General features: G+C 37.0%; 3 protein-coding genes and 1 long non-coding RNA gene across 5 annotated transcripts; all 4 read left to right on the top strand.

Annotated features, from left to right (window-relative positions):
• The first annotated feature begins 1712 nt into the window (after positions 1-1712).
• On the top strand, positions 1713-4466 carry LOC140786037 (serine carboxypeptidase 1-like). Its single transcript, XM_073134197.1, has 8 exons — positions 1713-2094; positions 2755-2862; positions 2946-3220; positions 3315-3563; positions 3638-3756; positions 3851-3946; positions 4041-4149; positions 4277-4466. The coding sequence occupies exons 1-8, from the start codon at positions 1713-1715 to the stop codon at positions 4412-4414; spliced, it is 1476 nt and encodes a 491-aa protein (XP_072990298.1). The 3' UTR covers positions 4415-4466.
• A 576-nt stretch (positions 4467-5042) lies between these two features.
• On the top strand, positions 5043-16041 carry LOC140787418 (uncharacterized). Its single transcript, XM_073136323.1, has 14 exons — positions 5043-5643; positions 5751-5843; positions 6106-6168; positions 6905-6991; positions 7083-7235; positions 7325-7482; positions 7820-8054; positions 8146-8256; positions 10662-11720; positions 11825-12091; positions 12847-13032; positions 13540-14691; positions 14808-15158; positions 15318-16041. Exons 1-14 carry the CDS (start codon positions 5209-5211, stop codon positions 15495-15497), a joined length of 4530 nt encoding a protein of 1509 aa, XP_072992424.1. The 5' UTR covers positions 5043-5208; the 3' UTR covers positions 15498-16041.
• A 193-nt stretch (positions 16042-16234) lies between these two features.
• LOC140785652 (uncharacterized) lies at positions 16235-23400 on the top strand. Of its 2 annotated transcripts, XR_012108494.1 has the most exons (3): positions 16235-16302; positions 16392-16540; positions 23321-23400. It is a non-coding gene; the product is annotated as an uncharacterized lncRNA (long non-coding RNA). The 2 variants fall into 2 exon arrangements; XR_012108493.1 differs by lacking the exon at positions 23321-23400 and having other exon boundaries at positions 16392-16792.
• Positions 19588-21510, top strand: LOC140785651 (uncharacterized). The gene has a single exon (XM_073133598.1). It carries the CDS (start codon positions 19989-19991, stop codon positions 20979-20981), a length of 993 nt encoding a protein of 330 aa, XP_072989699.1. The 5' UTR covers positions 19588-19988; the 3' UTR covers positions 20982-21510.
• Positions 23401-24553: the final 1153 nt, after the last annotated feature.

Below are 24553 nucleotides of genomic sequence, written 5' to 3'. Positions count from 1 at the left end.
ATTGAAGGAGGAAATGAGCAGTACTACTGTGCATATCAACAAGAGGTGGCCATGAGTGGTCCTATGCTACGTGTGCTGCACGAAGTGTTGCTCTGGCCTGTAATGGAGTGTCCTCAATGCAAAGGAGGAGTCCTCCTCTTAGTGGCAAATTGGCAATGGGACCAAAGTGGAGGGATCTTTCAGAGTACTCTCAACCTTTTCTTTTTTTCCCCATCTTTTCTGGCACTTTTGGTTGATTCTAGGAGTAGAACAGAGCATTCTTTTTGTGTTGGGTTGGATCGGGTCGGGTTTCGGGATCTATAACCATAACTAAATTATATTCTTATATTTTGATATGTTATTATTTATTAAGTTATAATTTTGTATTGTTAGTGCAGTAGGCCAGGTCATTAGAGTTGCAACTAAGCCCAAATCTGGCCTAAAATTATAGATCGGGTCTCATAATTTAAACACGATCCAGCCCAATGAAATAAAACTTCTTGACCCAACCCGCCAAAATAACGGGTCGGGTCGGGTCGGGTCGGGCTACCATGTTTAGGTCTAGTTAGGATGTAAATAAAGATCTAGTGTTGCAAGTTGAGTTCTCTGGATAGAAATTAGTCGAGAGAGAGAGAGTTTCGACTTTGGAGTGAAGAAAAGTTAGTCTAGAGAAGAAGAAGAGTATGCTAAACTTTCACCTAGGCCTGGATTGAGGAATGTGGGCCCATGTCCAGCATGGAGAAGAAAGCCCAGGAACATAGCAAATACATGGAAGGGTCTTTCTAACTGACCCAAGCTAAGCTGAATGATCCATCTGAGACTAGTAAAGTTAAATATTTAAATTATTTAAAGCCAAATATTTAACACCATTCTAGAGGTTTGGAGGAGGGGAGGGGGGACATGGTGATGGTGGTGGTGCGCGGAGTGGTGACTGGTGAGCAGTGCAGAGCATAGCAGTCAAGATGTTTGTATAAATGTCTGTATGAGGAGAATTACGTCAAGGCCTCTAAAATTTGAACTCGTTGTATAAACTACTTTGGACCGGCTTGGAATTCTCACCTTTGGCCCTCTTGCTGTCTTCCTATGTCTGGCTCATTTTAAGGCTTCTTTCGAAAAGGTTGGCAGGATCAAGTAGTTTGGACACTGCCGACCCTAGATGTAAAAGAGACAAAAGAGTATTCTAATTCACATAGTTTGATGCTTCTTATGTTGCATTTCTTGCTATATCTTAAAAAAAAAAAGTGATGCAAGGCCTCTGTCTCTCTTGTTTCTTTTTAATTTTGGCTCTTAATCCGTGTGTTCCTGGGATAACGACGAAGACCATCTTGAATTAGGGTTCAAGAGAAGTCGGCACCGTATGCGGAGTCGTGGACGAATCATGCAGACTATAGAGAAAACGGCGCCGAAGCAGCTAAGATCGCCGCTTTCCAAAAACGAAAGGAAAGAGTCTTATATGGAAGAATAGATGGATAATAGTATAATGCTACAACTTGGGCCAATACGGATCCTCAAAATAGCTACTATAATTGAAAATTACATACCATTAAGAGACTCCAAAGATAACGCCAATGTGTATTGATACTATCCACATTTAAAGATTTTCTGTCTTTTAACCTCAACTCTTGCTTCAAATCTCGTGTAGTCTGTCATTCCACCAGAGGAAGTATAAATGCAGCCAGCCTGAGACTTTTATTGCTTCAAATACATTCTTATCATTGAACATGTCAACTAGGATGGAGGAAAAGGTGGTAACATCTCTTCTGCTCTTCTTGTTCTTCTTCTTGGCATTTCATTATACCGCTGCCAATGACGGTGAGCGCCTCGTTGAGATGATCAAGTTAAAAAGGTCCCAAAATTCTATCGGATATCGTACATGGGATGATAGTAAAGTTGAATATGACTACATCTATAATTCAGTATATGTTGGTCTTCAAGATGGCTTGAGAGAGGCTGATAAGATTGTTGAATTGCCCGGCCAGCCTCAAGGAGTCGAATTTAATCAGTTTGCAGGATATGTAACAGTTGATCCAAAGGCTGGAAGGGCATTGTTCTATTACTTTGCAGAGGCTGCTAATGATCCATCAGAAAAGCCAATAGTTTTGTGGCTTAATGGAGGTACTGTTGCTGGCTTTTTTATGTGCCAAGCTATAGCTTAATTTAAGTTCTATAGGTTTTATGTTGTTTGGTATCTGATTCTTAATTCGTATTCTGTTTTATGGATTAATAACAGGATTTGGTTGCACATAGAATTTAGATAGATATGTACAGTGATTAGAGACGGAATCAGAATCAGAATCATGGGTATCTCAAAAGGAAAGCAAGTAATTAGATAGTAAATTTCAGATATCAGAAATCTAATACAATGCATGAAACATTCTGCGATTATTTTAGCACAATGTATAACAAAATTTCCCTGATTTCTGCAATGCATCACACTGCAGAAGATTTTTTTGAAAAAGAAAAATAGGAGGTTCATTTTTATGGATTTCCACAGTCCAAGATAAATTCATCCTGACCAAGCCTAGTATTGCAAGCATGTGTTGATCTAAATGCTGCAATATATATTGCAGACCTTGTTTGAATCTTCTTAATTATTGTAGAGAATCAACAGCCTCATTCAAATTGTCTTCATGTTTCGCAAATGCATGCTTGAATACTTGTAAATCAAAGATAAATATGCCGATATTCTTGGCATATAATAAGTAATTCAATGCTTCAATTCTTTTCATTGTTATGCCTGTGTTGGAACTGATCAAAGTCCTTTAAGACCTATAGGGCCTGGCTGTTCTTCTTTGGGAGGTGGTGCTATGCTAGAACTTGGACCCTTCTTTGTCAATAGCGATAACAAAACATTATACATCAATCTTTATGCATGGAATAAAGGTAAATTACTTCCAAACCTTATAGGAAGACTGTTAAATTTCTTGCAGTTTTTCAGCGATTTGTTGCTTCCTGATCAATGGCAGCGGCAAACATGCTCTTCCTCGAGAGCCCAGCTGGAGTTGGCTTCTCATACTCAAACACTACATCTGACTATAATGCCAGTGGTGACAAGAGAACTACTGAAGACTCTTATACCTTTCTCATTAACTGGCTTGAGAGATTTCCTGAATACAAGGATCGCGACTTCTTCATAACCGGAGAAAGTTATGCCGGTCACTACATACCTGAGCTTGCTAATGCTATAGTTGCTAACAACAAAGTCGCAAATAAGACCATCATCAAGCTTAGAGGTGTTGCTGTAAGTACTTTAATTGTTAAACACTTAATTGAATCAGATCTGAAATTAATTACGATATAGTTTATATCTCATCAGATCCTGGTTAATCTTGTAGATTGGAAATGCATACTTTGATGATACCACAAATACGAAGGCAACCTATGAATACCTCTGGACTCATGCTATGATTTCTAGCACAGTGCATGATGCTATCAAGGCAAATTGTAGCTTTGATGGTACTTATACTGAAAGCTGTCTGGAGTCCATGAGGTTGGCTGATCAAGACGTCGGGAATATTGATTTCTATAACATCTATGCTCCTGTATGTCATGATCCATCCAAGGCATCAAACTCACAAAATTCGGTACGCAATTAACCTTACCACAATCTTGCTCCTCTGAAATATCAAAAGATGATCGATCAACCTTTAGTGAACAGATGATGGTTGGCGATCCTTGCTCCGATCGCCATGTCTTCGCTTATCTGAATCTTCCTGCAGTGCAAAGGGCTCTTCATGCAAACACCACTGGTTTAAATTACCCATGGATTGATTGCAGGTAACCATCAGGCCTTCACCTATTCACTCATGCATCGAGGAGATCCTTACAGATGATGATAAACATGCCTTCTATCTCTTATCATATGAAACAGCGATGTTCTACACGAAACTTGGAAAGATGCACCAATCACTATGCTGCCTGCAATTAAGCACCTCATTGCAAGTGGCATAAGAACATGGCTCTATAGGTAATTAATCGACAAAAATATACGGTATATAGCACACTCATAAATTTACTTTCACTTTTACCGATCAATTACATGATAAAACTAGTTCCTACAGTGGAGACATTGATTCAATTGTTCCGGTTACTTCAACACAATATTCATTAGACATCCTTGGACTTCCTGTCGAAAAGTCCTGGCGTCCATGGTACACTGACGACGCTGAGGTACTGAACAACAGACATTATATATCCAGTTTTTTTACATCTTCCATGATAGTTTTGATGTTCTTTTAGAATCATAAGTTCACATCTAATAACATAACCAATTCTAACTTTATATTTAACATGGCAGGTTGGAGGTTATGTTGTGGAATACAAAGGCTTGGTGTTTGCAACTGTAAGAGGAGCAGGGCATATGGTTCCTCGCTATCAACCTCAAAGAGCTTTAACTTTATTCTCATCATTCCTTCAAGGGAAACTACACCCATGAATAAGTAAATCGTCAGAGATTCAATGTGATGAAATAAGTTCATACGCTAAATATTAGTGGAGAAGGTCAACAGAACTCGAACTTTGAATGCTATTAATTTGCTTAGGATTGCAAATTGAGTCACATGCGATGTCTATTTGAGCAATAACAAAAATCTCTTAGAAAAAGGTTTCTCAAGGCTGTTCAGATTTTTAAAAACAGAAGTGAAATTTATCAAAAACAGCAATTATTTTGCTTTTATTATTATTCACATCCTATATTTTTATTTTTAATACCTCAAAAATACTCTACTACTGGCAGATAAATGAGTTAAATTAACTATAGATGCAAATAACCTTAATGCATTTAAGATTAAGATAAAATTAAAGTGATAATTAGAATCTAAGATCAAATGGGAGGTTTTTAAGTAATTTAATTTTAAACTCCAAAAGTAGTGAGATGTTCTTCTTAACTTAAAGAGAAGCCCATGGTAGAAATTGGATCGAATCAAATCTTATCGATCCAAATACAAGTCACGGGCCAGAACATGATCTTAAACTCACGTGCACTCGGGTGCAAGGTTTCAAATTAGGCCTAGTTTTATCAAGGCCTTACCAATTGAATTGGGCCCTTTTAATCTTAATTTGGAGAAAGACTTCGTCGAGGGATAAGCCCAAATCGAATCAAAGCATTCGTCTCCTCCTCCGCTTCCATTCCCAAATTCTAGGGTTTATCCCCTCCTCCTCCTTCTCCCTCACCGGCCAAAACCCTAACCTTAGTTCTTCCTCCTCGGTTCTATCCAATCCCTTGGCACCATGCCGAAGGTCTATGGCACCGGAATCTACGACTTCCGACGGCACCGCGTCGCCGAATACCCAGTCGAGGCGGCTGCCGCCGGAGGGGTCAAGGAGGAGACCGTCGCGACGGATAAGCCGCCGGAGCAGCGTCCCGGAGGCGTCGTATCTGGTTCCATTACACTCCTCGAGATCCAGCGAGATCGGCTCACCAAGATCGCGGCTGCGAACTGGGGGAAGTCCGCCGAGGGGGAGAAGTTCGATCCGGAGCTTGTTAGGGAGATCTATGAGACGGAGCTACGCGTCTCTGGAAGTGGGAGGAGGACGGTGCCACTCCAGAGAGTTATGATCCTGGAGGTGAGCCAGTACTTGGAGAACTATCTATGGCCTAATTTTGATCCGGAGACTGCTACGTTTGAGCATATCATGTCGATGATTCTTATGATTAATGAAAAGGTATGCGTTCGGAGAACTCTGGCTAATTTATAAAGAAGATTGTGAAATAATAGGGTATCGATTTCTTGACTTATTATTATTTTTTTCTCTCTCTCTCTTTCTTTTAGTTTCGGGAGAATGTAGTGGCGTGGACCTGTTTTTATCAACGGAAGGAGGCGTTTAAAGGGTTTCTATGGAGGGTTCTTCGACTTAAGGAAGAGGTCTTGTTCATTTATTCATTTGATTTATGTGGTGTGTGAAATTTGAGGCCTTTAACGATTCTATGCTATTTTAGTACAGTTACGTTCAATATACTCATTTGGAAAAAGAATTCTTAACTGTCATATTAGTTGGTTTTTCATGTTCATGGAAATTTATTGTTGAATGTCTCAGATATTTATTTGTGATATATAGGCGACATGCATCTGTGTATTTTTTTTTTATTGCTTAAAACCTTACCATGCTTTTGCATAATTTTTATAGGAAAGAACCTTAAGTATGGCAGAGAAGACAAATTACCTGCTGTTCATGATAAATGCCTTTCAGGTATGCAGTTCTCTGTTCATTACTAGATCATTATATAATCTCAATTGCACAATTGCAATTCATACTGCATATGCTAGCTATTCCCTATATTCCGTTGAATTACCACATTGTCTGTCTTAATGTGATTTCTTTACCTTCCAAGAGGCTTATTTCTATACTTGAGTAAAAGATCTTGAAGTAGGAGATGGTATGATTTAAAGAAATGTAGTCTTCAAAGGAAATCCTACAATAATATGTTGGAGTTCACACCTTACATCATGTCATCTGCTAGTCAATTCTAAATGTAATTTATTTGGCATCCACAGTATCATAGAGATGGCACAATAAAATGTCTTAAATAGTATGATTTACTTCGAATTAGTCAGGCTCTCAGTGTTACTTGTCGAACTTGTATTCATATTTTTGCTCTTTTGCAGTCAGATGGTTCAGGTCTCAAATCATATTAGTAAAAAAATAACCTGAAGGATATCCATGCAAAAACAAGGATTTTGAATGTTATATATATACAAACTTTAGAAAGGTATACATGCTTAAAGGGACTCATGGGGGCTGTACATGCAAAGAACCCTAGGAAGTAGGATCAAATCTATTAACTAGAAAAACATAAGTGGTCTACTGGTGAGGCTAAGAAAAGTAAAAGTGGCAGTTCTTATTATTTCCTTGAATATGATGTTTTCTCTTGTTCATAATTTTTTTTACGCCATTAATTTTTTCATGTACTGTTTTCTTGATGCAGAGCTTAGAAGATGAGTTTGTCAGTGAAACTGTTCTGCAGTTAGTAAGCCTTCGTTTGTGGCACAGTCTATCTTTTGGTAGATTTCAGGTTCAGTCTTGATCATTTTATCAGGTGTTAATCTCTGTTAATTTGCTCTAGCGTTTGTTGAAACATTATCTCCTGTATTTATCTCCTGTAGATGGAACTATGCCTTAACCCACATCTGATAAAGAAATGGAAAAAGATGACCAAGAAAGAAGCTAAGGAAGCTAAGAAAGGAGGTCAATTATTTGAGCCTTCGAAAGCACTTGAAGTAAAATTTCTCAGGAATCTAATTGAAGAATTTTTAGAGGTACACTGCTTGAATCTATTTTTAGGTAGTATATATTACTATTATGAATATGATGACCTTTTGCTGATTTTTACTTGAGTGCGTTCCAGATTCTTGATTCAAAGGTGATACCATCAAAGAACAATGGTACTGATGAAATCGACCTCAGCAATTCCCTTAATGAGCAAGTTGATGAATCTTGTGTTCTATATTGTGAGAGATTCATGGAGTTTCTGATCGATCTGTTGAGCCAACTGCCTACTAGAAGGTACCTACACAATTTTCCACTTTCTTTCAATTTTTTTTTTCACATTGTTTTCTGAGCTGCGGTAATTTTTGTTGGGTGTTGCGTTCAGTTGTTATTCCGTATAAGAGCTTGGTGTCTTGATTATTTTTCATGTCTTTAATTATCTTATTTATGTTTCACTTAGGATGATCTTGCAGAATTTTCGTGCTTATCTTACATTTAATTGTACACTTCTGTTTCAGACCTTGTTAAGTGTGCTTGCTTAGAAAAGCAGCATTTCCACATTTGTCCTAATAAGCATATAATGTTTGTTGTTATTCTCACCTATGACATCAAATTTGTTATTCATTCTCTACAGATTTCTAAAGCCTCTTGTTGCTGATGTTGCTGTTGTTGCTAAATGCCATTTAAGTGCACTTTACACTCATGAAAAGGGACGCCTTTTTGCTCAACTAGTGGACTTGCTACAGTTTTATGAAGGTTTTGAGATTGACGATCATTTTGGAACACAACTCAATGATGATGATGTGTTGCTTGCTCACTATTCTCGTCTTCAAGCTTTTCAACTATTCGCATTTAAACAAGTACCTAAGGTATGTCTTTCAATGGTTTTGATCCATCTTTCTCTTGAGTTGACATTTTGGTCATCTTGAGTTGGATTCATACAAGTTCATCTTCTGGCAGTTGCGAGATTTTGCATTGTGCAATATTGGCGCCATTCACAAGCGTGCTGATCTGTCGAAGAAGTTATTAGTTTTATCTGATGAGGAGCTACAACAGTTGGTTTGCAATAAGGTTGGTAATGTGCAATATATTTCTGGCTTAGCTCTATTGAATTATGCTGTTGTCTCTGTAATTTATTGATTTATGGTTTTATTTTTTGAAGTAAATTGATAACACGTATTCAATTTTCCATTTTTTGAGTGTTTTGAATTTGTATTCAGTCTTCTTACTCAAATATATATCCTAGGATGTGTATTGATGTTGAGGTCCAATTAGTAGTTGATTTACTTGCCAGAAAGCAAGAGGTGCGTTCTGACCAATGAAGCACGGACACGGACACTGGACATGAACACGACATGATACGGACACGGTGACACGGCAAATTTTGAAAATATAGGACACAGACACGGCGAAATAAATAAATAAATAAATAAATAATATATTATTGATATATCTAAAGTAAAAGTTTGCAATCTAATAGTGTTAAATACACATACATCAAACTATAAGAACTAAGTAGAGATATATATATTAGCAGATTAACAATTTAACAGATAGAGAAGCTTTAATATAATTTAACAATTTAATAACAAAGATTAAAATAACTAACAGAAATTAAAATAACTAACAATTTATCACATTAATTAGAATTAAAATAACTAACAATTTATCGCATAATTAAAATTAAAAATAGAATAAAATTTAAGATTAACAGAGAGATAGAATGAGAGAGAGAGAGACAACGAGAGTGAGATAGGGAGAGAGTAAGATAGAGAGAGAGAGACAGAGAGAGAAAATGAGAGAAAGGGAGGGAGGGAGGAAGAGACAGAGAGACAATAAGAGAGAAAGGAGGTAGGAAGAGACAGCGAGAGTGAGAGAGAGAGAGAACAAAAGAGAGAGACAAAGAGAGTATGAGAGAAAGGGAGGGAGGGAGAAAGAGACACAGAGAGAGAGAGAGAGAATGAGAGAGGAGGGAGGAAGAGACAGAGACAGAGAAGAACCTGTTGTCCTTGCCGTGCTCAGCCCGTTGGCCATCACACTCGCTCAGCAGCCCGTCGCACCTTGGATCGTCGCTTGGCAGCCGCTCGAGGGTTTTAGGGCTTCGATCGTCGATTCGTCGCTCAATAGTGAAGGTAAGGGCGGCGATTTTGGTTTTTGTTTTTATTATCGGGTTTGGATCCGGGTTAACAACATTTGATCGAACCCGACCCAACCCGTTAAACATTATCTAAAATACCGCCCGTGTCTCAACAGTGTCCGATAATTTTTTTAGATACTCCGGACACGTGTTGGACAAGTGTCCGACACGTACACCTCCTAGGAGAGGTGACCGTGCTTCATTGGTTCTGACATGTTTATATATGTGGTGGGAGCAGAGTTAGGCCCCTTTACCCAGATAATAGAGCATAAGAACTTACTAGTGATATGGAGTTCTGCTTGAGAATTATTGCTATTATATATTACCAGCTCGTTTTAGTGCCTAGTAGATTCATCTAAAAATTATCTACCGAAGTCTTGCAATAAATCATGTAAATGTAAGGAGAGGGTATAGTATATGCTTAACTTTCAGGATACCTAGAAGTCACAGCAAATTATCTTTCATGGTATATATTTTTTATTATTTACTTCCAAGAAACAACTTAACAAGTAAGACAGTTCACATCTACTTCGGTTTTAATCGTCCTTAAATTTAACTACATGACTGCTTCCAGAGCCCAGTGATTACCTTATTCCTACTGGTTCACTTCTGTGCCCAATTTCTCATAACTGTACTGCTATACCCTGCTTACTGTTACAAAACAGACCAATGAAAACGATAAATATTTGATACTTGTGCCCAAGAGACAGAAGTGAACAATTTTTCCTTGACTTGTATTCATCTCTGGTTTATCATGGTTAGTTAAGTCTTTCTCTTGATGTCTCATTAGTCATTACTTGAATGCAGGTTCTATATAATTGTGTAATGTTCATTTAAGATGAGAACAGTCACATGCACAATTACTGCATTATATTCATCTAAAGATGGAAAAGTTACAGGGGCTACACTACAATTACTTAGTGATACTAGTTGACAAATTAGATGTCTTTCCATCTCTCGACAGTAGAAATATGGTTTCTTGGCTTGTGTTGAGAGACTTTAAGAGAGAATGACTTGTCAAAGTTAAACCATAAAGTGCCATCTACACACTAAACTTTTCTGCCGACATTGTACCATGATATTTTAATTTATCTCCACAAAACCGAGTTGTACTTTATAGTGTGAGTCAAAATTTCCACTGGTAAAGAGGATTAATATGCTACTTTTACATAGTAATTAGTTATATTCTTGCATTGTGGATATGTTTTGTTGTACATAATAGCTATGCTTTTAATGGAAGGTCAGTGGGAGTCATATATTCTATTGAGTAAATATAATATGATTTTCTCTGAGTAACTTAGCGTTCTTTTCGCACTACTAATATTTCTTTCTTTAATAGCTTAAACTGGTTTCAGAAGATGACCTGTGTAGTAGGAGGCGTGATTTTCTCATTGAGGTTCTTGTTTCATTCTTTGAGAAACGTCAGTCACAAAAGGATGCAATAAATGCTCTTCCCCTTTATCCAAACGAACAAATAATGTGGGATGAAAGCCTTGTTCCAAGTATCAATTACTCTGGAGAAGGATGTCTTGCTCTCCCAAAACTTAACCTCCAGTTTTTGACACTCCATGATTACCTGTTGAGAAATTTCAATCTTTTCCGTCTCGAATCAACATATGAAATCCGTGAAGATATCCAAGAAGCTATTCCTCATCTTCTTCCCTACATCAATAATGAGGGAGAAACTGCTTTCCGTGGTTGGTCAAGAATGGCTGTGCCGATCAAGCAGTTTAAAATTAATGAAGTAAAACAGCCTAATATTGGAGAAGTCAAGCCTTCCTCTGTAACGGCTGAAGTTACTTTCAGCACAGCTAGTTATAAAGCACGAATAAGATCTGAGTGGGATGCCCTTAAAGAACATGATGTCCTGTTTTTACTGTCAATTCGTCCATCGTTTGAACCCCTTAGCGCAGAGGAAGCTGACAAATCAACTGTACCAGAGAGGCTTGGTATCCAGTATGTACGTGGATGTGAAGTAATCGAGATCCGTGATGAGGAAAGAGTTCTTATGAATGATTTCACTGGAAGGATTAAAAGAGATGAGTGGAAACCACCTAAGGGTGATATCCGCACAGTTACTGTTGCTCTAGATTCAGCACAGTACCACATTGATGTCACTGAGATTGCTGAAAAAGGTGCAGAAGATGTATATGGGACATTTAATATATTAATGAGAAGGAAACCTAAAGAGAATAATTTCAAAGCAATTTTAGAATCCATACGAGACCTAATGAATGAAACATGTATAGTTCCTGAGTGGTTGCACAATGTATTTTTGGGTTATGGAAATCCTTCTGCTGCACAGTGGATAAACATGCCAGATCTTTTGGAAGTGATAGATTTCAAGGACACTTTTCTTGATGCTGATCATCTGAGAGAAAGCTTCCCTAATTACCAGGTAAATTTGTTTACATGTTAAATTCTACATTTCTTGATTGCATTGGCTTTAATTTGTTTATTTTCTTGGACATACCAGCTACTAACAATTTCCCTTAATTGCAGGTTTCTTTTGTCAACTCAGATTGTACAGCGAACCTGCATCCAAGTCCTCCCTTCCGAATTAGGCTCCCCAAGACAATGAAGGGAAACACTCATGCTCTTCCAGGCAATATAAAGTCCAGTGATACAACTACCTCAAATGATGACCACATGGCTGAGCAAGGTTCTGAGAAGGAAAAGTTGATAGTCGAGGCATATATTCCTACTGATCCGGGGCCATACCCCCAAGATAAACCAAAACAAAACTCAGTGAGATTTACTCCAACTCAGGTACTCAAAACAATTTTGAATCTTTCCGTCATGTTTATCTTGTGAAACTTGTTAATACAGGTCCTACTATTTCTCTTTCGGAAGTAATGAAATGAAGTTCTGGAAATGTATAAAGCTGAAGTTATGTGATTACCAATTTGACTCAAGCTTAGATAAAGTCCTCCCCGACTCTATATAGCTGTGACCTAAGTCTTGAGAAGAAACTTATGTTTCTTCGTGATATTATTTGTTCACATACTAATAAAATGACAAGTCATCATTATCAAGCTTTGCCTTCATAGTCTCTATCCTAACAGAGGGATGGGATATTTAGTATTCTTATATGTTTTGAGGCTTCAGATAGGTTGTAAGCTTTCAAAATGTCGCACGTAAATAACTGGGTGATCATTAACAGTAATTTCTTCTTCTTCTTTTTCTTCTAAACTATATCCTAGCCCCCAAGGGCATACATTTAGAACTCAAATTACTTTTTATGTGATACTCATCATTTTGACCAGACTCTGAAACATATGGTGCTTTTGTACAGGTCATTTGAGAATTGCATCATGTTGCGGAAGTTGTCAAAATTTCCTCTATTTATCTCTATATATATTACATTTTTATAGCAATTATATGTATGATTGTTTGATTTATCATTTCTGAGCTTGGATTGAGTTGTTTAGTCATTATTTATATAGCATGCTGATCATGCTGCTGGAAGCAACTTGATTTTTTTATTTTAGTATTCACATATCTGATAAAAATTTATCTTTCAGATTGGAGCTATAATTTCCGGCATTCAGCCTGGGCTCACAATGGTTGTTGGTCCGCCTGGTACAGGGAAAACAGATACAGCTGTGCAAATTTTGAATGTTCTTTATCACAACTGTCCTTCTCAGAGAACTTTAATAATTACTCACTCCAACCAGGCTTTGAATGATCTTTTTGAGAAGATAATGCAGGTATTATCTTTGAGTAGCACAAAGTCTCTTAGACTTTTTAATGTTGTGTTATCATCATACTTGATTGATAAATTCAATTATTCTTCATAAATAATAAAGTGTATAATTCTCCATGAATCGGAAGTTCTCAATTATTTGAATATTGATTCAGTAGATCATAAATATTTGAAGAAATATTGATGGCTATGAACATAATTCTGTTTGTAGTTGTGTAGTCGATGATGCCAATGGTTTCGAGTTTTCATATGTTTTCCGATATCCTCGGCGAGTTTTTGTAGTTTTTCTGGATGGATACCCTAAATTGCATATATCAATTATGGTGGTGCTGTTTGTTTTCTCTAAACGGGAATTTGTTTACTGTTTCTTGTATGGTGATGATTATCTACTTGCTTTTTGCATCATTATTTGATTTCTGTTACATGGGATAACTGTTTATTTGATATTCAGACTTTTTGTCTGCCTTTTTACCTTATTGTTGCTCACATCAGACTATATTGTTACTGTTAGAGAGATGTACCTGCTAGATACCTTCTTCGCCTTGGTCAAGGCGAACAAGAGCTGGCAACAGATCTCGATTTTAGCCGCCAAGGACGTGTAAATGCTATGCTTGTGCGAAGATTAGAGCTGCTTAGTGAAGTAGAAAGACTGGCAAGATCGCTTCATCTGCCAGAAGATGTAGGCTATACATGTGAAACTGCTGGATATTTCTGGTTGCTACATGTTTACTCACGGTGGGAACAGTTCCTAGCTTCTTGTGCACAAAATCAGGATAAACCAACTTTTGTGAAAGACCGCTTTCCATTTTCGGAGTTCTTCTTGAACTCTCTCAATCCTGTTTTTACCGGTGAATCCTTTGAGAAGGACATGCATGCAGCAAAAGGGTGCTTCCGACATCTCTCAACAATGTTTCAAGAGCTGGAAGAATGCAGAGCCTTTGAGTTGCTGAAGTCCACAGCAGATCGAGCAAATTATCTGATGACTAAACAAGCCAAGATTGTTGCTATGACTTGTACTCATGCAGCGCTGAAGAGGAAGGACTTCCTTCAGTTGGGTTTCAAGTATGACAATTTGTTGATGGAAGAAAGTGCTCAGATACTGGAGATAGAGACTTTTATACCAATGCTGCTGCAGAGACAGGAAGACGGTTATGCTCGGCTTAAACGCTGTATACTAATTGGTGATCACCATCAGTTACCCCCTGTTGTAAAAAATATGGCTTTTCAGAAATACAGCCATATGGATCAAAGCCTGTTCACGAGATTCGTTCGTCTAGGTGTCCCTTATATTGAGCTCAATGCCCAGGGTCGAGCTCGGCCAAGTATAGCCACACTTTACAACTGGAGATACCGAGAACTGGGAGATCTCCCTTATGTGCTTGAGGAGGCTATCTTCCAGAAGGCGAATGCTGGGTTCTCTTATGAATACCAGCTGATAGATGTTCCTGATTATCACGGGAAAGGTGAGACTGCTCCCTCTCCTTGGTTCTATCAGAATGAAGGGGAGGCTGAATTTGTTGTTAGTGTTTATATCTACATGCGGTTAATTGGATACCCGGCCAGCAAGATTTCCATATTGACTACGTACAATGGCCAAAAGCTTCTTATCCGTGATGTTGTCAATAGACGGTGCAAAGCATACGGGATTGATCCACCTAGCAAGGCAAGTCTAGATGTTGCTTAATGCTTTCCTAAATGCTGTTCTTCCTTTTGCATGTTTAATATGCTTGCTGTTATGTTTATATTAACCAACTTTTAGTATGATCTCTTGTGCAACAGATTACTACAGTTGATAAGTTCCAAGGCCAGCAAAATGACTTCATTTTACTCTCTCTCGTCCGAACTCGATTTGTTGGCCATTTGCGTGATGTCAGGAGACTAGTTGTTGCAATGTCTCGAGCTCGTCTGGGGCTTTATGTGTTCTGCCGGCGTTCTTTGTTTGAACAGTGTTATGAATTGCAGCCAACATTTCAGCTTCTACTTCAGAGACCTGATCAGCTTTCTTTGAATCTTGAGGAGGTTACTCCATATACTGATCGTCCAGTTGGTGAGACAGGGAATATTCATTTTATTACTGGGATTCAAGATATGGAGCATTTAGTTAATTTCAGGATGCATCAACTCTACCAGGTATGTCTTTCTTGATTTTCAGGTATAGTATCTTGGACATGTATAAGGAAATGAATCTGAATTTGTAGTTGGTGTCAACTCTCAAGGACAATCCTGAATGAGTGAATTGTGCTGCTCATTTATGAAAAGTTGAGCCTAATAATGACCTCTTTGCAACAGATGCAGGCCATGAACCAATATGCATCTTTTGAAAAGATAGCTTCCCATCCAAATGGGCCTCAAATATCATCATCTCCAGTCCTCATCAAGGATTCTGAGGAGCCCTCTCTTGTGAATGGTGATACTGATAATGGTTCATTGGATAATGGTCAAACAGATGAGAACAAGATGGAAGAATGATAGAGTTTAACTGGTTTCGTAAGCCATAATGCATTATACAAGAAATGGAGGAAGTTCAACAGATGCTACACACTGCATGCCTTTTGCAGCTGAAGGACATGAAAATCTAATGACTGGTAACCTGAAAATGGGTTGCAGAAGTTGCATTCTAGAGATGGTTGTCTCTACGATTATTTCTACAGGGATGTGGAAACTCTGGGTTGTATTGCTCGAAGATTTGTATCGGTCTCTTGTATTAGCTTGACACCTGAAGAGGAAGCACAAGGGGCAACCTTCATAATATTACTCTCCATGGCAAGCTTTCATTGCAAGAACTATATTGGAAGTATGACTTCTTGATTCAGCTTCCTGTTATATTATCATGTGGCTGGCTGTACATTGTTGAAGATTCAGTTTGCAGCTTAAAGGTGAATATTCTCCTGTATGTCTATGTGATGCCCCAAAATGGAATGTCTTGATGCACTATGTAGGAAAGCTTGTATTTATATTATCCAGCTTACTCTGGAAAGAAATTTAAATGAAAATAGTTCACTTTTGCTTGCAATAGTATCTACTATTGTTCTGGACCATCTTTATATGGGAATGCGTCTAAAATGAAGTATGTGATTGTTGGATGCTTCTAGCATTTCATTGATACTATTTACGATGTTATACATTGTTTTGTTAGCTTTGTACAAGTACATCGCATTTTAGTCTCCTATGAAGATGTCTTTATTGCTACACGTCATGGTATGCATTTACAGGGCAGAAAAGAGTAAACGTTCAAGATTGATAGACTGACCCTCGTCAGTCCTATTAAAGAAAGGTACATTTCCATCCCGTTACTTAAAATATTTAGGTTATGTTTCCTGCTAGAGTCCATAGTTCTGAGCTCATATCCTTCAACTGTCACAGTTATGGACAAATAGGTCGCAAATACTTCAGTTTGAAGATTGAATATATATGTACGACCGCCCATCATAAGAGAAAGGTATGTACGACTGGAGTGGCGCGCAGGCCTGTGTAGTTTGTAGAAAGTTTGCGGTCGGCATTCGGCAACTGAGGTAGTTTCTGCACCCCGTTGTTTCATAAATCTACATGGTTATGTTATCTACATCAATATGTATATATGTATGTATGTATGTATGTATGTAATATTTTGTGGGGTCAGAATACATCGTAGTACAAACAAAAAGTTAGCCTCGAAGTTTCGTGACTTGTGATTTGATGAAACCAACAGTTCCAACTTTAAATCACTTGTGTATTGTAAGCAGTTGACAAATTCAATAACACTGGGAGCCACCAAATTTCCACAAGGACTAGTCATTGAGAAAAGACACATAGCTCGGAGAAGGGAATAATATACCTACCACTATCAAAGAAGGGAATAATATACCTACCACTATCAATGCTGGGGAACTAACTCTCTACTATTGGTTACTTCAGCAGTCGTATTCAAAGCTCCAATCCTTGCGAAAGCAGACTAATCTCTTTTGCCAAGAGATTTGATTGGCGGATTGCTTAATACGTATGTTTCCTTAGATAGCACTCAGTTTCATAGTGAGATAGGCTCATTGTCTTGACTTGTCAATCCCTTCTCAATGGTCAATCGGACTATAAAAACAACAAGTGGAATTTGTTCAGGGCCATCTGATTGGAGATGAAGCAACGAATAGTCACCAGAGAGAGAGAGAGAGAGGGATTTTAATGCCATTGTCCTATCAAACAACGTGTACCACTTGTCTAGCATATATTGTTGACCGGTATAGGGATTCACATCAAATAATATATTCAAAATAGAGATTTTGAAATTTATTTACTTGAGTAAAATCACTTTCAATCTACTTAAATGTTATTTGAACTGTAGCAGAGTCGTTTGGCTGTATGTATTTAGAAAAATTATATTTATACTTACAAAATGTAATATAAAGATCAGTTATTAATTTATAGAACCCATGTAGTATCTCTTTTTAATACTTGGAATGAGCTTACGTGCACCACCATCTCATAATTTATTTTAATTAAGTGGGTGTCAAAATATACTTTATTCACCTTTAATTATTATTTAAAAAAAAAAAAAGAGAAGATATGAAACTTTATTTACATTAATTTTTATATCTTCAAACAAATGAAATCAAATGATCCCTAATTATTTTCTTGAGTGATTTTAAGTACGCGTAGATGAAAAATATATATATTATAAATATATAAATATAAATCTCTTTAATTGTAACTATTTAGTGAAATGGCTATCTCAAAAACGATTCTCTTTAATGTACGTATCCTACGTGGCATTCACGTGCACTAGAACATAAAGTTGGTTAAAAAAACTTGCTCTCCTTACTCTTTAACTTTCTGCCTTCACTAGAGTTACTTTACAATGCTCCTTTGTATCTATGTATAAAGCCAAACAAAGAAAGAGTAACAAAATTTCTCTATTAATTTCATTATTCATTAGTAACCATGAGAACGAAATAAAGCAGGACCACTGCCCGTAGGTGGTGGAGATGGTTGTCCTAACCAGCGACAAGGACCGAAGAGTTTCCAAGTAGACATATAACAACAAAAGTTTTCTACACTTCAAATTTTACAAAGCTTCATCCGAGTATTTATGCAAAAAGATGATCATATATCATGTACATATATTAAATTAATGCAGCACCGTGTTGATATGGTTGCAACCAACATGCCCAATGGTTCAACTAATCTAACCTTCCAAACCTTGCAAGAAAGCAGTCTACATTGGTCAAAAATAAAAGGATTTTTTTATATGTTTGAAGTATTTCCTGGATAGTGAGGGTGGGTTTGTTTGGTTGAACTATTCGCACCATTTAGCTCCAACCTTCGTACCCTTTGAACTCGTCAAAACCAACATATTAGCTTCTAAATCATTTTCTCTCTCTCTCTCTCTCTCTCTCTCTTTCTGTGGCAAATTTTTTTCCTTTTGTTTGCATGCAAATTAGCGTTGCATCTGAAATCTAAAGAGTAATTTGGTAGACTAAAATAAGTACCAAAAATTTTGGTATCTAGGAAGCACAGGTAGCTTCCTTTCTCCAGAAAAAATTAAGTACGTTTAGAGAAATATAAAGGACAAAATTGCAGAGAGTCTTGTTTCTTTTTGAACTTAGCATTAGTTTCCTTCGTAGAGTAGAAATAGAAGCATTTTTTGTTTGTTTTATTTTGAAGAAATAAGAGTATTAAAAAGTACTTACTGATGCTTCTCTTTCTACTCTTTGTACATCAGTAAGAGTACTAGATGTTACAATTAGGCAGGCAGCAGTTCCTCTAAATTCTCCACTACAGGAATTTACTGCAGTAGGAAGTTTTAAATGCTCTAATGTTCTAACTTTTTCTCTTAAGATAAAATGCCTTTTTTTTCTTTCCAAAATTCATCTTTACCCATATATAATGTGCTCTCTTGATCTAGTGTTGTGTGGAAACTAAGGCTCTATTTGCCGACTGAGAGAAAATATAATTTAACTATTCTCATCTCTTACTGTCAAAATGGTACCTATTAATTTTGATGTGATAAAAAGATAAGCTAAAATTAGTGAGAATTACTTCTCTTCTGTAAATTGACTCAAATATTCTTATAAATCATCTTAGATTTAGCATATAAATTCAAATTCAAATTTTCATCTTTCTAGTTTAAAGAGTAGAGATTGACATAGTGATATTTATATGTATGTAAATAAATACTTGTAGATATGCCATTCATATCTATAAGTATCATATCTCAAATATGATTAAAATTGAACATAAACATGTAGTTTGAACAAGATAGTAGGATAAATTAGTTTTTATTCTTAAATTATTTCTCATGTCAAGTATTCATCCTATATCTACAAATATGCATTCTATACATTACATACTTACAAGTATTATATATCAAATATAATTAAAATTGAGTGAAATTTTTTACGGAAAAGTAGGAAATTTTTGGTGGATTGAGAGAGAGAGAGAGAGAGAGAGAGAGAGAGAGAGAGAGAGAGAGAGAGAGAGAGAGAGAGAGATAGGAGATTATTTTTGACATGACATGTAAAATAATTTTAGTCAAATCATGATAAAATTATAATTGTTTTTATTTGCAGGGAATTTCCTAATCTGCAACTAAATGGAGATAAATGACTTCTATCGTAAATAATTCCGGGTCCCACCCCCTCCGTGATCTTAATAGATTCTCGGAAATCTCAAATTGAAAACATACGTAACTCTCTCTCTCTCTCTCCTTCCCACACTTCTCTTTCCTGTCCAAAAGCTACCCACCAAAGACAAATCTTTCTTACTCATCAAACATCCATCTTTGGTTCTCTTGCAAAATTATTCAGAAGTAGCAGAAGAATAAAACAGACTGGCATCCAAGAAAGAGATCATCCACCAGACAATACCATACCCTCTCTCTCTCTCTTCCATGGGCTTCCTCAACAAAAAAAAAAATCTCTTGATTCCATCATAAATTCTCTCTTTTTTCCTCTTCTCTTCTCTTCGCTTCTTAATTATTATTAGTACTTCATGGGTTCTACTACTAGTGGAAGTATGCAATCCTCAAGTGGCGGCGCCGCCAACGAAGAGTATACCTCCAATCCTGAGCCCAGCTCTTCCTTATTAACCATCACTTCCACCTCCCCCTTTGATTCCTTCTCAAACTACCTCGACTTCTTTCCACGTCCCACAAATTACACCAACATGGCTGCTGCTACCCAAGCCGCAAATAACATCCCAACACCATCATCATCATCCATAGATCATGACCATGCCCACCTCCAACCCCAGCCGCCGCCGTCGCCGTCCAATCGACCGACGATTAAGCCCGCGGCACGTGGATCCAAGAAGCGGTCGAGGGCGTCCCGCCGTCCGCCGACGACGGTCATGACCACCGACACGTCCAACTTCCGCGCCATGGTGCAGGAGTTCACCGGATTCCCCACGCCGCACTTTGCATCCACTCCGTTCGTCCGGCCACGTGTCTCGCCTTTGCAGGCCGGCGGGGCGGCCCCGCCTTACCTTTCCCGGCCATTCCCTCATAAGGTCCAAGTCGCTCCTCCCTTTCCATCAATCTATAGTAGTAGTAGTACTACTCCAACTACTACTACTTCTTCTCTTCCTAATTCCATGATAGATGCTATTGCTTCTATTGCTACGAATAGTATTAATGCAACCAATGTGAACTCCTTCTTCACTAATCCAACACCATCCACAGCTCACGGCCAAAACACTTCTCTTGCTCATCAGCAACTAAATCTACTAGACTTTCCCATCCCCGCCTTTAGCAATTTCCAATCCCAGCCTAATATTCCCTTCCTAGGAAATCCTGGTGATCAAGTTAACAGCCTATTTACTTGGGGTGAAGGGTTGGAGTTGGAATCTAGTAACCCCCCTACACGATTCAAGCCAGACATCAGAGATTACATAAACTCACAGCGGAGTAGCAGCGGCGTCGACGCGAGGTTCTCTTCGTCGGAGACCGACAGCCATGTTCTCGACCTCCAGCAGCCAAGGAGATGATCACGAGTGTCATTGGAGATAGCTGAAAGAAAGAAAGAAAGAAAGAAAGAAATGGAAAAGGGCGAGGTTTGTGGAGGAGGAGTTGTTCTTTGCTTCTACTACTTAGCCTAGCTATCTGATTACTTACTGCACACATAGAGATGGTATTCTTGGAGCACGTACGCATTTTGGTGCGTATGTAAATGTAGTTGGTTAAGTGCATTAATTCACCAGAATACATCTAAAGGAGACAACTCTTGACGAGTTTGTTTGGTTCTCTCACGTCTCAATCGATCAAATTAAGCTTATCCTTTTCCTCGATTGGTTTCATGTGAGAGATGTATTCCTGTTCCCTTGTATGAGATAGTATAGACTTTATATAAGACTATTTATTCTGAGCAATCCTCGACAGCCATTTGTATTCCTGCAATTAATGGTGCATATATACATATACATACGTATATATGTATATAAGTTCATTAGGTTTCCTGTTCTTCTTTGACTTGTGTTACCAGTTCTTATGTTTCAGTATACTTGTACTTTTATGTTTTGGTTTTGGTTTTTTATAATTTGATACAAAAATATTACGACTCTTTCAATTCTGACGTAACTTTTTTCTTATTTTAAAATAACAGTTAATCACCACAATGTCATAATTTTAGAATATATATATTATTTATCAAAATTATATCTTATACTACGTATTAATTCAATTATTAATTTACCTTGAATATTTATCTTAGCAACCTACTTTATATCAAATCAAAAAATATTCATAGTATTTTATAAAAAAATAATTTTTTTAAAATTTTTTATTCACTTTATATCACATCAAAAATAATTATTACTCTATTATTTTAGAATATAAATAAACACAAAACTAATAATTTTAAAATAAAATATTTTAAAAATAATAAATAAATAAAAATTATTCTAGAATTAGACTTATTATATATATCAAAAAAAATATAACTCACTATTTAGAAAAGTAACACTTGGAAAATGGAGACCTAGTATATATCCATCCTTTTGACCTTGCTCACTCAATAATGACATGAAACTTCTAGAGACCCAATATTTCATCCAAGTTAATTCCTCTCCTCCTAATTATTATTTACTCCTTGTTGAGAACTAGAAGAAAATTTTGGGCCTTCTTTAATTGATGAACATGTCTAAAAAGCAATGTCTAAACTACGAAGTACTATATATATTGCATGCATGCAACTACTAACTATCCTCAGTTGTGTCTTAATGTAGTTATACTTTTAGAAGTTAAGTACTCCACTAACCCTAAATTTGTCTTAATTTTGTCTTTGTAATTGGTGGGAACAAAGCCATTAATCTAGATTGGGTTCATATGTATAGTAACATACTGTATTGACTATGAAAGGCTATGTGGCCTTTGTGTTTGCCAAAGGCTTTTTAATCGGCTAGCCCACAGGAATTCCAAAATTTTGTTAATTAATAAATTTAAACAAGATGTGGTCTCTAAATTAATCATCCATGCACTTTATAATCTATATATAAATATACTACTCTCATTGATATCATGTTATAGGCTATAACGATATCTAACCATGGATGTTGAATCCCAAGATCCTCTCCTTCTCCATCTCCAATGTGAATTAAACTACATCTCTGCCGGAAATGGAAGGCGGATTCGGATCGACAGTTTAGAGACCCGGAAACCCGAAAGATGATCGAACTTGGGCCGGGGTTGCTTCAGTTGGCTGCTATGGGCCTTCAACTCTAATCGAAGTACGTAGGAGGATGGAGAGATCTACAAATTCCGAGCTCATGGGTAGGGCTGAGATTGCATGGAGAGGCGTGCCGGTGCCGGTGCCGACGTCGAACACGTCGACTGAGAGGCGTATGAGCAGTGGTCGGCGGCGAGCCGCCGGTTTTGGTGGTGAATATGAGAGTTAAGAGTGTTGAGAGGAAGAGGTGGTAGGAGGAGGGAGAAGGAAGGAGCGGAGGGATGTGAGTGTGGAGATTTGCTTGCAGAGATGATGCTTTGTTAGTCTCTAATTGATGTTATTGTGTACTACTTGCAAAGGTTAAATTAATTCGATGCATTAATTATTGTAGACATGGCAATTGTTTAAAAAAAATTTTAAAAAAATATTGAAATATTGTATATGAGAATTTTGAAATCCACTTAAAATTAGTTGGAAGATATTGGAAAAGTAAGTGGCACATGCACTTCAGAGCTTTTTAGCAGAGCATTCATACCTTTTTCTTCTTCTCCTTCTTCTTCTTCTTCTTCTTCTTCTTCTTCTTCTTTTCTATCTCTCTAATTTTGAAGCCTTTATCAGTTTACTGCTTTACGCTATAAATTAGCTGTCTCTCTGACATTGCAGGTGCTTCAAGAATGGAATTGTCTCGTTGAGCTCCAGATTGTAAGCAAATGAGCTGCCTAGATGTGAGAGGTAAGTGTTGGAATATCCAAGATTGAAGCAGAATTATTATTGAAATCCTTGGATTGAGGGATGGAACAATTCGTACTGAAATAAAACTGGAATAATTCAATAGAAAATAATATTACAATGAAAATTTCCAAAAAAGTTTTAAGAAAATTCTTATAGAAGTGGGCAGAATGGTTTGATGAAGTAACTGCTTTAAAGCTTTGATTGTGTGACTTAGAGTATTGTGCTATAATTTATCAAAATTTTGACCAAAATCAAAGTGTCATCGGTGTCCAACGAATTTAAATTAGAATGCGATTAAATTGACTTTGTGGGACACTAAGTTCTTTCTATTATACACTTTAGATTATAGGCTAAAGTGATTTAGAAAATAGCAAGACAACAACTTGGGATTTGGAGGATGATGAGCAGCATTCTTTGACTTTCAACTCTCCACATCTTGTGTAGAGCTTTTTCGCTTGCAACTTAATCTTGTGGGTGATTGATTGGCTGATGAACTACTGCAGGACAGAGCCGCTCGCAGTATCCTTCTTTGTCTTTTGCATAGAGCTAACTAAAACAACCACTCGAGATGTCTTTGCTACTCAAATGAGTCAATATGAGCTTGTCTTAAGTGCAACCAGCAAGTAAAGCCATCCACTCCATTTCTGTGCCAAAAATCGAGGGACAGGTCTACAAAATTCTAGATAACTGATGACTCATCTTATCATGTGCCTTCTTTTGTCTAGCTTAGCCTTTTCCCTTGCTTTAATTTTGCCTCCATATAATAGTTGATCTATCTACATATAATTGACTCTAATTTGAGCTTTACAAAAAATTGTGTGAACTTGAGAACTAAACAATACAAGAGAGTGTCATAATAGTTCTTGCTGCTCTCCAATCCCTTTTTTTTATCACCACTATACTCTAATAGAAAGAAAAATTGGCTCTATTTTAAGAAGAAGATAGAGTGTCAGCATTGACTCAAAGTCTACGTAAATTGTGAGCTCATATGTGACTTTGCGAGCTGATTTAATTATTCAATTCGATATTTATATGGTTAGAGACCTAAATATTTTTGTATTATATTTATGGATTATAATATTATAAATAAATAATAAAAAAACTTTATTATTATCATATATTTTAAATTATTTTTAGAAAATAAAAAAAAAACTGAAATAGAAG

The sequence above is a fragment of the Typha latifolia genome, chromosome 4 (genome assembly GCF_019914945.1).
Source record: "Typha latifolia isolate L0001 chromosome 4, TyphaL0001v2, whole genome shotgun sequence".
Taxonomy (NCBI): Eukaryota; Viridiplantae; Streptophyta; class Magnoliopsida; order Poales; family Typhaceae; genus Typha; species Typha latifolia.
The sequence above is the reverse complement of the archived record's forward strand: the minus strand, read 5'-3'. Positions and strand labels throughout refer to the sequence as shown.